At 41.4% G+C, this 19235-nt stretch overlaps 1 protein-coding gene across 2 annotated transcripts in view; it reads right to left on the bottom strand.

Annotated features, from left to right (window-relative positions):
* Window positions 1-19235, bottom strand: part of ULK4 (unc-51 like kinase 4) — a 468513-nt gene that overhangs the window by 118954 nt on the left and 330324 nt on the right. For both annotated transcript variants that reach the window (XM_019483510.2, XM_019483506.2), the window contains exon 33: window positions 8228-8394. In XM_019483510.2, coding sequence (XP_019339055.1) covers window positions 8228-8394 — 167 coding nt within the window. The remainder of the gene's footprint in view (window positions 1-8227; window positions 8395-19235) is intronic.

Genomic DNA, 19235 nt, shown 5'->3' with positions numbered 1-19235 from the left:
CAAAGGAGCCTCTGCCAGCACTAATTTGTACAGAATAACCAATAATCTTTGAGTAGTAGATAGGGGAACATCAGCAAAGAGTGTCAGGACCCAGAACGTGGTCATAGACCAAATGGCAATGTTAGTCAGCAGGGGACGGTGGGGTAAGGTGTGGCTCTATCAAATGCCACACCAGCCCTGTGATGAGGACAATGCAAATATATGTGCCTTTAAAAACCCTTGTTGAGTTGCAGGGCAGTAGTTAGGTCTCATAGTCCTATAGTTGGCAGGAAAGCTGAATATCTTCATGGTTGTTACAGGGTAAGTGAATTTCATTAGCTTTGACAGACAACACGCCTAAGAAAAGAAAAAAAATATGCCAATTTCAAACCAAAGATGGACAGCCAACTTTGTAAAGCTTGTCTTATGTTTATGCCTCCTATAGGTCCATGAACATGTATTTTGGCATAAGTCTACAAGTCACTGACTGAAAAGAAAAGGTCAAGAAAGAAGAAGATTGAGGTTGACAAAACTAAAAACAAATCATTTAGAGTAATAAAGGAGATTTTCCCTTAGATGCATAAGGGAAGATTAAGAAAATCAACTTTCTAGCATCTAAAAAGGAAGTTTGCCATGCTGTTTTCTAGTCATTGGCTCCTCTAGAGTGGACGAGAGTATTTTGACAGTATTGGACAACTACTGAAGCTTTATCCTCAGCTGAGAGGAGCTGTAGTCATATAGACTGAGTGCAGAGTTTGGGCCCTAAATATTATAATTTTATTTTATACTCAAGTGCTATAAAAAAAAATTATTCCATTTCTGTTAAATTCATGCTGTGTGTCAAATCCTCCCTCCTTATACATGACATACTATATTATTGGTTTCTGTGCAATTAGTAGTAGTGCAAGGACAGAACTTAGCTGTATATGCTTATATAAAGGTCCTAGTAATGCACAAACTACTTAAGTTGCTTGGTTTTTTTTATAGTTATGACTTGCAACTGCTGATAAAAATATTGTTTCTTCATGCAAAAAACTGAGCATGGATCAGGTCTGAAAAAACATGCAGTGAAGAAGAGAAAAAGGTACAACAATAAATAGACTGGAAAGTCAGGAGCAGAAGATCAAATTAAAAATAGCAAGGGAAAAACTAAAGAAAAAGAGTTAGAGGATACTTCTTTTTAAAAGTATTCTCAAAGAGCATCAGATCCCTTATGAAAAATTTAAAAAAACATACACAAAGAAAAAAATTATATATGTTATGAATTACCATGTTTTCTCACATATGGCATGCCCCTGAATATAACAAGAACCCAGTTTTTGAAAGGCACCATGAAGAAAAGAAGTTCTTACCTTGTACTACAGGCAAGTAACTGAGTTGTAGCAGCTAGGGGGCAGAGCCTGCTTCTCAGATTGCTGCCAACCCCGTGCGCTGGATAGGGCCTGTTGACTGAGCTGGCATGTCAGCCCAAACTGGCATGCTGGGTCTAAGGCCACAAGCAATGCCCAATCCAGCATTCCAGGTCTAAGACCAGGGCTGGGCCCAATCCATTGCGCTGGGTCTGAGGTCACATGCTAGATTTGGCCAATCTGATCTGCAGGGCAATGTTATTCAGTGGGGGTGGGGGGAGGGGTTTCTCAGGGATCCAGGGATTTGGTGGCAAAGGATTAGTGGAAGCCTTATCTGCTGTAGCTCCTACAATGGGCTGGAAGCTCCAGAAAGTAATATTGTCACTGCCCCGCTGCCACCAACTTTCTGGACCCATGGGAATCCAAATTTTTTGCATATTTTGCGCACTCCAATTTCCAACTGATTCTGGAGAAACATGAATGTTTTATGAAAGAAAACGTGGTAATCCCTTCCCCCACCTTGCTCAGGCCACTTGCTTGATGAGAAAAGGTAAGCAGATTTACATGAAATCTTCTGCTTTTGAATTGCTCAGTTATTATTTTCCATTTATAATAGCAAAAGATATTTCAAAGCAATTAACTGGTAAAGTTTGTATAGTGCTTTGAAATCCATAGGTATAAGCTATCACAGGCATGTACTACTCAATGCATTATGATACAGGAACATAGCTTTGTCTTTCTTGAGTCCCTATCTGGAGATCTTTATCATCTCTCTAGTAAAAATTTCAAATGTTATTTGCTTGGGATATGCCTGGGTTGAAAATATAACTGATTATGTAAATTATGTCAACAAGAAGGCAGATATATAGTACTGACTTCACATCCATTAAATCCTATTAAAATCAATTATAGGTTTTCAGTTATATGAAGCTAAACCACAAAACCAAGTGGCTACAATTTTAATTTTTCTGCCCTCTAAATGTGCTCAGTAAAATACAAGTCTGTCTCTTCCTTAGGATACCCAAAGGAACATCAAAGCTCATGAGAGATACTGATAATCAGAAGTGATGCTGTTATTAGTGTAAATACAGAAGTCACTTTCCGTTAACTGGTTGAGGGCATGTATCAGATAATCTTAAGATACGCAAGTCGCCTGATTTACTGAGGTGCAAGTAAAAAAGGAAGTACTGTACTTCAAAATCTATTATTGTAATAAGAAATCTGTTTCTTCTCTTTGTACATCCCACACCTTTCCCTTATCTTGACATAGGTGTATGGTATTTCTCTTAACACACACTTCTCAGTCTTTCTTTTTGTTTTCTATTTTATCTCTCTGGCCAACCTATTGTACTCAGGTTGTAGACTTAAGCCCCCATTTTATACACCTTTCTTCTATGTTGTCAAACAATTTTAGCCATTCCACCACTATCCATCTTTGTTTTTCTCATTTTGGATCAGTAGTCTAACAATTGTTTTGGCATTCTCATAACCCCACATTTTATGATATTCCATGTTCCTTCCTATAGTGCTCATTTCATCTTCACAATGGCCATAATATTTTCCTTCCCAGCTTCCATGCATTTCTTTTTGATGTCTGGGTCTTTCAGTTTATCTGTCTGAGAGATCTTACATCTTGGCACTTTTTTTGGTTGAACTCAGTTAGCGGTAAAATACTATCAGAAATGTATAATCAAAGGAAAACAAGCAAGGTTAAGTAATGGAATATTATTAAGATTGTACATTATACAGAACACTGTAGATTAATCTGTCCCACAGAAGTTTCACAAAGGAAATGAGGAAGAACAGTAGTAGTAAAAATCACAATAGAAAGTCTAAAAAAAGAGAAAGGTGCCAGAAAATGACAATGCAATTGCAGAGCTGTTGTAAGCAAGTAAGAAACACACAACAAAGGTGATGCTCAATCGCAAGACAAATGAGAATGAATGCTCAATGATTGGAAGGAGTTGTAATAACTAAGACAATGGTGATTGCAAGGACCACAGAGGAATTCAGTTGCTGAGTATATAGGGGAAAGCATCCACCAACACGTTGCAGAGCAGACTGAAATAGTATGTGGAAGCAGTGCTTACAAAGAAACATTACAGATTTCAAAAAGACTTGACTACAATAAACCATGCATTTTTTATAAGAAAGATATCAGCACAGAGAACACAACAAAGCCTGATATAATGACTTTATAAATTTCAAACAGGAATTTGATAACATCTTGCAAAAGGATGTTCTCCAAGCATTGAAAATTTATGGAATCCCCAAGAAACTGATCTTCTCTTGCCTACTTCATTTCCCCCTCTGCACATCATTAATGTGGCAGAGCCACATGACTGCTTTATTGTTGAAGCTTTCCAAGTCCTCATTCTGGGTGGATGGGTGTGCTGCACATGTGAGGAAGTGGTCAGCCGTCTGTGGTGCATCACCACACTCACATATTGGACTGTCCTTTAAGTCATTCTTACGGAGTGTGGCATTAAGTGTGCAGACAGCCGTGCCGCTCCCAGCTGTAACTCAGAACAATTTTTGCAAAGCATGCTGAGTTACATTACCCCAGACTAAGCAGAAGTTCACGGTCGGTTCTGCGGGGAAGGGAATCTAGCTGTGGCTGGGGGCCTGTAGCCAGGTTCCCACAGCAATGGCCAGGGCTCTCTGTTTTTAGACTGGGAGGGGGAAAAGGCAGTGGAGGAAGCTCATTCGTGGGGTTCCCCAGCTGGTGCTGGGGGTGGGTTATGAATTGGAACCTCCCCCATCTCGGGGAAGGGGGGGGCTCCAATATACCTGCCCCACCCTGGCGGGGGGGGGGGGGGGGCGCTGAAAACCCCTCAGAATGAACTCCCTCTGCTCCCTTTCCTCCCTCCCATTTTGAAAACAGCAACAGGCTGGGCACTTAGCAGACACAAATTACAAAAGATGCTACATTTTTTAAACGCCTTTATCTGGTACCTTATGCAATGAGGAGTCAGATTTTCACCTGAGCGGCCATTTATGAAGCTGTCTGCAGCCATGCACTTGTGTTTAGTCACAGCTATAAACTGCTTTCTGTGGCCAGATTGGAAAAAAATTGTCACTTCTGTCTGCACCTTAAAGTGTCCAGCTCCAAAGCAAATTCTGTTTAATTTAATCCATAAATTGCAGGGGAAGCTCATACCTGGGTGGATAGAGGGTGTTGGGTTGCTTATGCAGTGCTTGAAACCTACCTATCTACCACTGTAAACCTATCATCATGATGCAACCTGGCCTTCTTCAAAGAAATTGATTAGACTGATAGATGATGTCTACAATAAAGTAATGGGTGTAGTGAGGGTAAACAACTCGTTATTGCAAGACAACTCTAGGAAGGAATCAGAGGTGGGCACCATCACTAGATTTGTTCCTGTGTAAGTCAGGATGCTTAAGTATTAGCAAAGTCAATAAGCAGAGGACACTGATTGCAGAAATGAGATGACTGAGAGGAATAGCAAGTCTCAGGATTATAGAAAATAAAAAATGAAAGGATAAAAACACCCAGGGAAAGAAATAATATTGCTACCAAAGGTCCAACACAGATGACTACAATGGTCTGGGCACATATAAACAGTCTCACATATATACAGGCTACTTGATGTGCCCCCATGCTGAGTGCAGTGCGTGCCCAGAAGAGGCATCACATTAGTTTGACCTGCCTCATCCAACGTCTGAATAAATCAGGCACTTCGGTGGGGCTTTTTGGCGCTTTTATCTAATAGCTGATTCAATCTATACAGATGCTGGGGAGCTGGGTCAAACTACCACACTTCCTCTGCTGGTAAAGCGCTGTGTTTGTTTTTTTTCATGTCTGTCAGCAGCTATTATTACACATATGCACCATATACACCAGTAGGAAATGCTTTGAAACATAATTAAGAAAGTGCCAAAGCAATTTATTCATGGAGTTCACCAAAGGAAAAAAAAAATCAACACGTGTGGGTTGACAGCATGTGATGAGGCCCAGTTAACCTTATATGAAAGAACAAATTGATTAAGGAGTTAGTGCTGTGCTACATAGAAGGGCTTGACCCAAAGCTCATTCAAGTATATTTGGGGCTTTTCATCAACTTCAGCAGACGTGAGTTTATATTAGCAGTTCCAAATTAGTGTTTGGTGTATTGTGATCTGAATGTGTGGAGAGGTTGATGAAAACAGACATTACAAGATAGGAAATGAGGAAAAGAAACAAATTGCTCTGCCTCTGCATAGATACAATTATATATAAAAGGGAAACAGTAAGTTTCAGAAGTTTTTTGATAATTGGAAATAACTGGCTGGTGTTTCTTGCCTACTGAATCCTAAGGAAGGTACAAACTGTTCAGGGTCAAATGATCGGTTTTAGGGAACCACAACACTACTTTGAAAACTCTGCTGCTGATTTAGAAAATTGTATTTGAGAGATTGACAGCATCCCTGCATTCTTGGTCTTGTACTACAAAGATAACTAATACATACTATTCAATATATATTACTAATTAATAGACAAGTATATTTTAGGGGTTAGAAAAATTCAGATAAACTTCTCAAGTGTCTTTAGAAACAATGTACAACACGATGCAATTTATTTGAACCTTTGCTGAACTAACTGTGCGGGCCGGGTCAAGCCCCAGGCCCTTTTCGTCGCTCTGCACGCGGGCTGTGGCCAGCAGCCCGGGCAGGCCGGGTCGGAGAGGGAGGTCGCCGAGCTAGAATTAGGCACAGACACGTAACGGTTGATTTTAAGATTGTTTACTTACACCGAGATGGTCGCGGTGCAGGCTGAAAAACTTGCTTGAGTTACAGTTGCGGATAGAAAAGAAGAGAGGTGGACTAGAGTTCCTCCGGGAAAACTCTTCTAGCCCATCCGGTTGGAGGCTCTAAACCGTGAGCCTGTCAGACCAACCGGAGAAAGTCCATCCGGTAAAGAGCTCTGAATAGACTCACTCACACGAAGTTTGCTAGGCTCCGTGGATCCGTCTCTTTGGCGCACAGGGAAGGATACGTCTAGGATCGTACGGCGACGGGGAGAGGCTAGAGGCTGATCAGACCTCTGTTGCCTGCTTAGAATGCGTTGGGTCCGTGAGGATCCGCAGCACTTAGAGATCTTCATACAGCGCGAAGTCTCCTTCTCCTGGTGTTCGTGGAGTCCTCCAACTAGGACGGAAACCACACAAGCCTTTTATACGGCTAGCAGGCCAATCGCTAGCTGCCACGTGTGAATAATTTAACGTAAACCAATAATGGGGCTCGAATTAGAATACAAATGGCGGGAACTCTTTGCAACGTGCATCACCGTGCTGCAACTTAGAAATGCACACTGCAAAGAAAGCTACGAATTGGCGGGAACTTTTTTTGCACCCGGGGTTCTCTGTTGCAGCAGAAAACTCCACCGTGCAAAGAAGCTGCAATTTGGCGGGAACAATTTAGCGGGGAGCAATTTAGCTGTGCTGAAGCACACAAAACAAAAACTCACAACTTGGGTTGTGACACTAACAATCAACTTGTCAAAATGCTGGCAAATGAAACCTACTGTAATGCAATCTAGAATCAATATGGTATCTATGTTGTATGCTCCTTATGATGGGAGAAAAAAGTATTTAATTTTCAAAGTTATTTACATGCCTACCAAAAGACACTTGGGAAAACTAATCTAAATTAACTAAAGGCAGGAATTTAAGGTGGATTTGTTAAACTACATTAAACTCCTTCATATCAGAAGTGAAGCAAGCTTAATTGAATCAAAGCTATGCTAATTCTGAATACCACTGTACACACAGGGTGTAATACAGTTTAACCTATTCACTTTAAGCATTAATTCAGGTTAGGCTTCCTGGCTAAGTACAGACAGTCAAAAAGCCCGAGGTTGAATCAATTCAATCTTCATAGGTTAGTCTAAGCCAGGGGTTTTCAACCTTTTTAAATAAGTGTACCTCGGCAGCCCCCTTTTTAGTAAGTGTACTCCCGGGGGGGTGGGGGGGGTGGCGAGCAGCTACACATGAAGTGGGGGTGGGGTGGCGAGTGGCGGAGCAGCAGCAGTGCAGCATCTGTGCTGCCCTGCTCTCGCCCCACCCCAGCCCTGCTCCTGTGAGGCAGCAGCACGGGGTGGCAGCGCTCCATTCCCACCCACCCTGCATACCCTCTGGGACCTTTCAAAGTACCCCCCAGAAGTATGCATACTCCTGGTTCACAACTCCTGGTCTAAGCTATGCAGATTGAACTGATAAGCAAGTAAACAGACATTCACTTTTAATTCTGGAAATTCAGCCACAGGCCTGCAGCGGCCCAGACCAGAAGTGGGGGTGCTAGAGCATGCCTCCCTGCTTGGCTGAAGCAGACAACTTGGGCCAAGGCTAGTTTGCCACCCTGCGAGGGAGGGGTTTGTGGGGGACTGTGAGGATGTGCAAAGCATCTTGGGATGCTGGGGGGACTAAGTTAACTCAAATCTGGAGGGGAATCTGGGACAGAAGTTAAATAAACCGATTTAACCTAAATCATAAGTCTGATGCTTTCTCCATTCAGATTTCTCTTAAACTGGTTTTGGCCATTTTGAAAACAGTTTATGTGCACTGAATTTCTGTTGTGTTACACATATGAACCGGTTTCCAATCACTTATACCAGTTTATGAGTAATTTCTGTCCCTAGCCCCTGAATGTCCCTGTGGAAATAAGCTTTACAGTATTAACCATAGCAACTGGTTTTCAAGTAGTCCAGTTCAAAGAGTAAAACATAATAAAAAATGGACTTCACCAGTAATACACAACAGAAAACACACCTCTTCTTCCTCTGTCAACCTGTTTTAATTTTTTTTTTTTAATAGTGGCAAATTCATCAATAAGGATAATAGAAAACCGCCTCAAATTTTTATGATGGTGATTTCTTTACTAGAAAACAGATTCCATACCTGTAATGTCAGGCGGACAATATTTGTTGTATACATCAGCATGTAGTGCAAAATGTCAAGCAAGGACAGTAGGAGCACATTTGCTGTCTTGATGTTGCTTTTATCATCTGCTTCCAAGTACAGAGCTGCAGTTTCTAATAGGAGATTACAGATGTGAGTGACCAGACCTAAGTGGATAACAAACACACACACTTAGCATTAGAAAAGAATATCAGTTTCAGAGGGTCTTGCCATTCTAAGAACAACACATTATCATCAGAACAAAATTCACTTAAATACTGAAGATCCATTTAATACATTCCCCCCCCCTACACTCTTGTAATTACTATTTTAAAAAGTAAGACTTTAATTAAGGCCTGTGTACATGAAGCCATTTACAGGATTGAGCTCTAAACTGATACAATCACATGTACTACATACTTTTAGAGTCAGATACTGTTTGTTGGAAAGGATGTCATGTAAATCAAAATCAAAATAGATAAATATATAAACACATAAATAAATAAATTATACCAATTGACTAAAACTACCACTACTATAACTTCAATTCCTGACTTACTGGTATATACAATCTTTAGACTAGTGATTCTCAACCAGAGTGTCATAAGATCCTTTTGAGAGTGTTGAGGGGTGCCACTCAATATTAGCACTGTTAGGTAGGCGTGCAAATACCTACATATGATTCACAAAAGAAGCCCACAGATTTCAAATAAGAATCCATAGTGTCAAAAACATTCTGACCTGTTGTGGACTTTGAGTTCTTTGCAACAGAAGAAATTATCTATCATTTTTCCATAGTAAAAAACTTGTGAAATCTAAGGGCTGGTATTTTCTGAGGGGTACCTAATGAGGATGAGAATCATTGCCAAAGCTTGTGCAATGGACTACTGGCAATGTTGAGTATAGAATGTGAAATTCTGCGCTTTGATTGCTAAGTCCCTTTAATGTCTCCTCACTATGCTGTCATTTTATAAGGGAACATTTTAAGTCTTAATGTAAAATGTATTTGGTACACCATTCTATTTCTCAAACTAACAAAGAATCACTTAAGAGAGATGATAAATGAAACATTGAACACTACACTAGAAAAACAGTGCTAATGTGGGTTTAACGGTAGTAAGAATCTCCTCAAAGCTGCTTTTCTGTCTTGAAATTTTGTTCCTTTTAGAATTTAGGGCTACTGGTCAAATAACTTTTCATGGCTTGCCTATGCCACAATTCATTTTCTGAGTTAGGAATAAATATCTTAATCAATTTAAAATGAGCAGCAAATCAATTCAGATTCTTAACTGCTTTCAAAGAAAATGTGACTTAAACATCTTAATTTCTTTTCAATTAGTTTCATAAAGGTTGTTTCTTATCCATGAAACACAACTGTGTTTACTAACTAGATCACCTCTTTTAAGCTGGTAATTGAATCACATCCAAGCTCTGGCTTGGTATATGTACTAATGGAATAGTAAATTAGTAAGGGGATACTGCGCTGAGATGTTGCTCTTTACATGAGAGATTAATCGGAGGTCTTTTCTTCAATATTCTAATGGCTATCTATGATGCAGTTAAACATCCCCATGGCAGTTTTCCAAAGAGAGTAGAGGCCATCCTTTGTCTGTTAACCAAAGTTTTCTCTCTCTGTAGAAGAAGTGTGTGTATTTATGGATATGAGAGCTACTGCTGAGTGCATAATAGCTATTGTATTTGGCCACTGCACTGCACAGGGTAATGACCATGATGGAAAGGATAAGTCTGTTTTGTGAACTGTTTTGGGGTATTATTCAAAGTATGAAAGGTATTATAATGAAACCAAATTATTTTCCATGTGAAACTAAAACATTTCTAGAAGATTTCTGAGTTTAGTAATTGTTAAAACAGCTTTGATTTAAAAAAAGAAAATTCTAATGCATACATGTAATATAAAATTCTCACATTATTTCACATCACTTCAGGTAGATTAAAAATTGACAGAGACAGAGAGAAGAAAATTAATCATAATAAAGCTTTAAAATAGGCTACTGCATTATTCAGTCAAGTTTTTGAAGACTTGGAAGTATATTTTCCTAGAGATGCACAAACAATTTCAGCTATACCTCTCCACCATGGATATGCCACTCACACCATTGACCCATTGCTCTCGTGTCTAGCCAAAAGAGCCTGAAGAACTACCACCATACAAACCAAACCAAATTCCTCAGCAAATTAGCTATAACAGAAGAACTCCCAACAACAATAAATTTAAATAATGATATGTATATTCAGAAAGACAAAAACCCTAAACTAAGCAGAGTTTTATCCCCAAGAGAAAGAATTTACCTATTTCATGGGCTGGGGACAGACATTCAAAAAGCTTGAGCCTGAATTGATTCAGTCTTTACAGGTTAGTCTAACCTGGCTAGGCTGAACTGGTTTGTAACTGCACAAACATCCAACATATGCAGGGACATGTCTGCAATGGCTCAGGCTAGAAGCTGGGGGGGCTCTAGAGCAGCTCTCCTGTCCTTTCCACAGCACTGAGCTAGGGAAGGGGGTGGCCAGGCCCCAACAGGATGTTCTGATTAACCCAGCAGGGAATTGATAACAGTGTTTATCACCCCATTAAGAAAACAACAGAGGAACATTACCAGCTACCTGCTGATTCTGCCTGTTGATTCTACCTGTTGACTCGGCACAGACCATAGCCAACATGTGATCTGCTAGCTAATACACAGACACTTCTCTGCAAGGCAGAGGGGAGGGGAGAATTCCTGCTTAGCAGGGATTGGTGAGGGGGTGAAGGGAAGCAGCCCACAATCTGTGCTGGAGCTGCAGCCAGGGAGCAGAGCAGAGGGGCCAGCCCTGCTGTGGAGCAGAGAGCCCCACCCAGCTCAGAGAGCATGCTGGGGGGGGGGTGCCTACTTTATCTTAAACCAGCGAGAGGTGTGGGACAGACATTGCATAAACTGGTTTGACCCAAATCAGTTAAGTCTGATACTACATTCAACCAGGTTTATCTCAAACTGATTTCAGACATTTTCAAACTGGTTTATGTGCACTGAACATCTGTTCTGTTACTGGTTTAAACCAGTTTCTGATCACTTAAACCAGTTTGTGTGTAATCTCTGTCCCTAGCCATGAAGTCTAGGATGACCTCTGTGGCTGTTATCACTTTTACAGGGAAGGTGCACTGAAGAGGGACTGGAGTATAAAATAGATTCAATTTGGTAGATGTAATAGGAACTACACGCATGCACAGGGGAAATATACAACAGTCTTCTAATATTTGTATTAGATTCAGACATGGACAAACTGCACCATTTTGTGCAAAAATATAGACCAATGAAAAAGAGGCCTCTGAAGTAACTATAATGTGGAAGGGATACAAAGTGGACATAATAGGAAATAACTACTTGATTCACATAGCAGAAATCCAGAAAGAATCCTGGAGACCTGGATTCAGGTCCTCACTGTGCTGCAAATTTCCTGTATGACCACTGGCAAGTAGGGGTCAATTTACCTAGTCCAGGCATCTAATAAGATTGACAAAAGTGTCTGTACTCGTCAGATGCTTAACTCCTGTTGATTTCAATGGTAGCTAGGTGTCTACTCTGCAGAGATACTAGATTCACTTTTGGAGAGATCTTCAGAAATCTGTAAGCTTTTTCTCTTTGATTCCATTGATAAAATGTGATATTATCTCTTTCCCATCTCCCAGGTGTGCTGAGGAGATAAATGCATTAAAATATTGGGATGTGTTCAGAAACTACAGTAATGAAGCCACGTAAGTACTCAAATACATTTTGCCTCTCAGGTATATCCATTCTGACTCATCTCATCCTAGAGCCTCTATGAGTAAGGGAAAAAACCTGGGAGGTTTACCATGCTGACATGGTCAAAAAATAATTGGTATGGAGCCAGGACTCCCAAATAAACTAACACCAGCTGCTTACTGATGTTAAAAATAAATAAATAAACAAAATGATGCTTTACTTTAAACTCGGCGCATTCCCGCGCCAAGCCCTGTACATGCACAGAAGGGGCAGCACCTGATTTGGACCTGGTTTGCCCGATGTCTGTATAGATCAGGCACTTTAGTGGGGCTTTTTTAGTGCTTTTATCTAATAGCTGACTGAATCAATTTCAGCTAAAAGCACCAAAAAACCCTACTTAAGTGACTGATCTACATAGATGCTTCAAAGCTGGGTCCAAGTAAGGTGCTACCTTTTCCAGTAAAGCGCATTTGTTTTTGTTTTTAATGTTTGCAAACAGCCCAAGTTAATAGCCCTGTAACAAACCATGTGCAAGGGCTCAGGGATCACTGCTTTTCAGTGTTCTCTCTCATGTGTAAGTGGCCTACATGTCCCATAAAAGAGCACATATATTGAAAAACTTGTATAGTGTACTCTACTCATTATCAGGGCTTGCCTATGTGACACCCAGAAAAAAGGGATTGGACAAATTCTTAGAGGAAAGGGGTATTGAGCATGGGAGTTAGGGATACAGCCACTGAATTAGAACTTTCTAAACTTTAAACGCTAACTATTGCAAGTGAGAGAGGAACAGCAGCAAAAAACCCAGGTCATACCCAGTTCACTTGCTCTTTCAGTGTCCATTCTGCCACTGTGAGACACAGGTTACTGGACAAGATGGTCCAATCCAATAAATCACAATTCTTATGTTTTTATGTACTACAGTGCTAAGTGAAACGTTCCCAACTTTTTAATAGATGAACCTAGTTAATTTCTCTCCTGATACATCCGCACCAAAAGACTGCACTAGAGTGCTACAGTGAAGCACAACACTAGGTCTGTGTGAAGCTTCGGTCGCTGATTCGATTCGGAGGAGATTCGGCCTGATTCAGTGGCTGAACCTCCAAATCTGAATTGAATCAGGAGACCCATTAATCTCTCCAAATCGAATCTGAAGCCTCTGATTTGATTCAGAGAGATTTGATGATTCGGCCATAGACACAGCTTTAAATGTTTTTTCTATGTACCTCAAGGTACCAGGCATGGCTCATGAACACTGAGACAGTACAGCAGATGGAGCATCCCACAGGAGCATGGGGGGGTGCCCTTTGTGCTCAGCAGCGGACCTGGAAGTGGACCAGAAGTACTTCCAGTCCATTTCTGGGTCCACCACAGACTATGCGGGGAACCGCCCCCACCTCAGCAACTGGTGCCTCCTGGGGGGGAACCTGGGATCCCCCCACAGCCGATCACTGAGCCAAGGAGCCGTGGAGGGGGAACCCCGCATTACTGTGGGACGCAACATCTGCTCCACCATCTCAGCATTCATGAGCTGCGCCTGGTACCTCAAGGTATGTAGAAAAAACATTTAAAGCTGTGGCTATGGTTGAATCGCTGATTCCCTGAATCAGAATTGAATCTTCAGATTCAGATTCAGCCAAATCAAATCAGGACAGTGATCTGAATCAGCAAATTGAATTATTGTCCCCTGAATTGGGTCAAATTCGAATTGAATACTGCCCGCTTCGCACACCCCTACACAGCACACCTGCTCCACTCATGGTGTACCCATACTGCAGGTAACATAGCTGCCTTCACGTGGGACTGGGTAAAGCCCAATAAACTCACCCAGAAAATAGTGAGCTTGGTATGTACCCAATACCAGTTTAAGAACTTCCATCACTTTTGGAGCATTGTGCACATGGATAAGGCATGCTAGAGAGGCAAGGATTTTTTTTTAGGTGATATATCTTTTATTGGACCAACTGCATAGATGTGATAAAGTTAGACAAGCTTTCAAATGCAAGGCATTCTTCATCAGGTCTGCCAGATTGCCTGAGGCATTCTTTTGACAGCATAGAAGCATCATCAGTCTGAGATTCAACATGGCCCCTGGCACATCTTAATCCTGCTCCCTCTGTCTGAAACTGCCCGTCTTCCTATGGTTTTCAGATGTGATGTGGTATATGCGATTTTTGCTTCTACGTCTATACTAATAGGGTTTGGAGTAGGGATGGCAGAGCAAACTTTTGCTTCCACTGTTTCTCAAAATAGCCAGATGTAAACATCTGGTGAAGTGTAGAGCAGGCAGCAAATAGTATTTCCTCTCTCCAATTCCTAACTAGTGCCCTATGTAGCCTTGTCTGTCTTCTTCTGCCAGTGCCTCTCCTCCTCCTTTTACCATATTTTCGCCACATACAAACTTTTCCCCTCAAATCTGCCCGCCCGCCCCCCCCCCCCCCAATTTCATTATTCTGACCAGGGTAGAAGATTCATATGTTTATAGGATTTAACATAGACAATGACTTCATGGTCTATTATAATCTACCTGTCCTCACTGATCTCTGCACTTAAGTGATAACAATCCTCCAATCTCTTTTGTCTGTTGGCTACCTGATAATTTCTCCTATATCCTGTTTGTATTTACATATGGTTTTACACAAGCTATTGTTCAATCTTCTAGAGAGGTGGCAGAAGCTCCATCCTTGGATGTTCTCAAAACCTGGCTAGACAAAGCTTTGGCTGGGCTGATCTAGGTGGGGATGGTCCCTGCTTGAGCAGGGGGTTGGACTAGATTAGGGGTGGGCAAAATGCAGCCTGGGGGACAGATGCAGCCCACCAGGCCATTCTATCCAGCCCGCAGGGCCCCTAAAAAATTTAGAAAATTAATATTAATCTGCCCTGGGCTGCCTGTCATGCAGCGCTTGATGGCTTGCTGAAACTCAGTAAGTGGCCCTCTGCCCAAAATAATTGCCCGCCCCTGGACTAGATGACTTCCTGAGGTTCCTTCCAACCCTAACTTTCTAATGAAAGTATGATTCCGTTTAGTTCTGCTGTGCCTGCTTCTTTCCCAGAGACTTGAGGAAGGGTACTGTGATACCTGAAAGCTTGTCTAAATTTATCCCAACCAGGCAGTTGGTCAAGATACAAGGTATCACCCACAAAAACTCATGCCTTTTGCATAATCTTATTGTGTTTTGTAATATTTTATGGTGATACCAAAGCCCTAGCTCCCTGATTTATGCAATTACACAAAAATCTCCCTTTAAAAATAATTCCTAACCCTCATGACTGAAGAAAAATTTGAAAACATGACCCAAGAATACCCTTAAGTCAAATAAAAGAACCTCAAAATTATTTTTTAAGTTTACATTTTAAACCTCTGTCTCATGACTCTAAAAGCATCAGGTTGGAATTACTATAGATTACAAATAAAATTGCCAGGTAAATATTACATGTACCAAAATACAAAGCTGATTTTATAAACAATATTTTAACAAGTAATAACACACTGTTACAAGCTTGAATACAACACTAAATATGATACTGTACACGTTTGCATATAATTAAATGATTAAGGTCTCTTGAGGAAATAAATTCCTAACTGTAACTTCTGCCTTTGAAAGCTGTCCCTTTAATTTACTCAATTTCCATGGAACAGTTTTTTCCTCCATTATCCTCCTACCTCACTTACCTAAGGAAATAAATATAAAACATTACTTCAGAATATTTTAAAGATCAGTACCGTTTGGGCTCAAGTTATAATTCGCACCATTATATCTTTATTTTTACATACTAATTTAAGGGATGAACCAAGTATCAGGCTAAACTTTGAATTTTCTGAGTATTGTTTACTTAAGCCAGACTCTCAACATTATATCAGCATAATCTAATTCATTTAATTTCTTCCTTTTTTCCAGCATTGTTTCTGCCAGTACTCTGAATGCTATACAAAAACGAGATACTGTGAAGAGACATACTGATGTGATATCACCATTATCCACCAAAAAGAAAATAAACAGACATAATTGCATGTCTACATAATACCAAACCTTGTGGTTACTCCGCTCCTTTTTCACCAGGCTAAATTAGAATAAACCTAAAAAAAAACAATCCAGTAAAACTGATCGCTATCAAAGTAAAGTCTGCAAATTTTTATGTGGGCAGATGTTCAAGTACTCCCTGTTTCTCCCAGTAGGTGACCACCAAACCCACTGACCACATCAAACTGAATGAGTCACTCCTCTTAGTTTTGGTTGATTTACACACTTTGAGATTAACACAGAGAAAACCTCTTTCAAATGGAAGTATGGAAGAGGAAGTGATCAAAACATTTCAGCATATAGTTCAGCCAACAACCTCAAATCTGCACAGAGTACAGAGAGGAACCGAAAAGCCACCATCAAAATAAAAGTTGTGACAATGACTTGCAATTCATTTCCTGATTTACCCCACGACCTCTTGGGAAGAGTAATTTCCCCAGCAACAGACTGCTGATGAGCAGCAGATGACTTCTCCCTCATTGCTGGAAAGACAATGGTCAACCAACTACTCGCCCACTCATGCAGGGGCACAAATAAAGAAGCCTGACAGATCTTGCTCCTCCTACATACAGACTGAAGACCAAAGTCTAGCATGAAAGGAAGTGTGAGATGAAGTGAGGAGCTTTACAGCCATCTAATTTCTTGTGTGATGACATTCTTGGCCTGAACCAAGGTGCCTAAGGTTAAAAAATAATTTATGCTGTCAGGCATTTAATATGCATATTTGAATAATTGAAGTATAATAGTGATAATAATAAGACATGTAAATATGTAACACCATATATGTATATGTGCCTATACAAATCTGGAGTTTGGTATTTGCATATATATATATGGTTAATAGGAATATCAGAAACAGTGCATATGAAATGAATATACCAAAGCATGCACAGTTGTCACATATCAGGGTTCCAGGGGTGGTTGTGACATCCCCTACAAGCTCCGTGACCATGGCCACTCCACCCCTAGGGTGCCTTCTTGTCTCACCTGCCACACCTTGCTAGAAATATTATGATGAGGGGAAGGCTGCTCTGATCTTATTCTAATGACTAACTTGATTGCATCATAGACTTGTGGGCTAATTGCACGGTTCCATACCTCCCCTACACCGTGCCCCATGCCTCACAGATGGCATCTTTGTAGCTGTTCTGCTAGTTGCTGATGTAGTTCTTCTCTAGGCCTTTTGACCGCTTGACCTCTCAGCCCCACTGGCCCTCAGAACCCTTGGTCTCTCTCCTGGCCACTGTCCAGTGGCCAGACCCCAAGGCCCCGCTCAGTCTCTCCTCTGGCCCCTCCTACCCCTCTGTCTCACCCAAGTCCTCCCTGGGCTACCAAGAACCTTGATCTCTCTCCTGGCCCCTCTCTGGTGTGTCAGCTCCTCTGTACTTTCCTGGCCACTTTCCAAACCCTCTGCCCCATTCAGCTCTATTCCCAGCCCCTCATTGTGGACTGCTAGACCCTCATGGCCCTGGTCTTCTCTGGCCCCTCACTGGACCTCTGAACCCACATGGTCCTGATCTTCCCCTGTTGGGGTGTGCTGCCCTAGACTTCCCCCTCTACAGGGTCACCCACAAGGCACTGGGTGCTGAGGCTTTCCAGTGCCCTATCCTCACTTTTCCCTGGGGTGGCCCATGCATAGGATGGCATTTCATGGAGGCAACCCCACCACAGGCAGCCCCACCACACTGACCAACTCCAGTAAAGTGCAGTTTTAGGTCTTACCCAGGACTCATCTTCGAACCTTCCTGGTCTTACACAGCCCTTTCTGAACTCTCCTTTAGCTGTCCTATACCCCTCCTGGGCCCTAGCTCTATCTTTCCTCCAAGTCTTCTATCTCTGGCCTCCAGTTCACTCGCAGACCCCTATCAACCATCATCTGGGGCTGCACACATCATGACCCTTCCTGCTTAGCTGTGGCCTCACAAGGACCTTTGTGCCTCTCCTAGGCCCTGACCCCACCTCCAGGCCAGTTGAGACTCCAGGATCCCAGTTCTGGCCATCTCTCATAGTGGTCTATTTCACCCTTCGGGCCTTCTTGGGATCTGGGTCTAGCATAGGCCAGAAGGGGTCAGTTCTCCAACTGTCAGCTCTCTCCTCTCTGTGGGTCTGCCCTCTTGGGCCCATCCATAGATTGCTTACTCTCCTTGGGCTCACCCATAGCCCTCCATAGGTCTTCCTTATCACATCCCCTTCCTTCTCTGCGCTCATCTGGGCCCCTCAATTGGCCAACCAACTCTCAGCCTAACTACCCTGGCTTGCATGGTTTTTCACTAGGCCCCTGTGCACTTTGTTCCCTCTGTTCTTGGGCTCATCTGGCCTCTCCAGAAGGTCCAGGCACACAGACCTTTTCTCAGAGCTCACATATCTTTTAAAATAATTTTTGTTATAACAAAAGGGAAGGTAAAGGCTACATTATTTACACATGTAAAAATATTCCTTGCTTACTTTGAGAGAATAAATTTTTCTTGTGTTCAAAAGATAAAGTCAATGACTGAACCAAATATACATTGGAAATTTAATAGCCTTGACTATTGTGAAAAGGTAGCTATGGAGATCAAGAGAAATGCATTAAAGCATCTAGAAGAATGCAATCTAAAAGAAGATAGTTTGAATAAATATATGGATGATTTTAAAAAATTAGATTCCAGAAGGAGATTATTGTATTCAAAAGGATCATTTAAAAGATTCACCTTCTGATCATTTTTACAAAATGTACTACAAAGGCTTTCTATACAGTTTTGGTAAATGTGTTAATTCAGGAATCAAATGTTTCAATCATCTATGAAAATGTCAGCCTTAATTTTCAAAATATCCTAAATATCAATATCTACATTTTAACAACGCACATGCAACATTTCTAATCCACGCACAGGAGCAATATGTTTCTTATGCAGCAGACTTTAAGACTATTTAAAAGTAGACTTGGCCCTGACCCAAAAGCCTCAGTCCATGCACTACTGAACTTTGGGAAATGTTGGATACAGGATCTGACCTTTGTGGGTTGGTCAAATGTCTAGCGTAAAACTGGACTGGAATAAACTATGGGAGACTGTTCTACTGAAAACAGCTGTAAAACTATTGAGTAAACTGAGCCCTACTTGGCATTGAACCAGTCCCCCCAGTCAGAAGAGGTTGTTTAATGACAGTTTACACATATTGACAGTTTTTCATGGTTTCTTTTAGTTCAGCATTTATGGTTTTAAAATTTCAGTAAAACCTTGTTTATTCTCTCACCGTAGATTT

This window comes from Alligator mississippiensis, chromosome 5 (assembly GCF_030867095.1).
Source record: "Alligator mississippiensis isolate rAllMis1 chromosome 5, rAllMis1, whole genome shotgun sequence".
Lineage (NCBI taxonomy): Eukaryota > Metazoa > Chordata > Crocodylia > Alligatoridae > Alligator > Alligator mississippiensis.
This window is presented reverse-complemented; position numbering and strand designations above follow the sequence as displayed.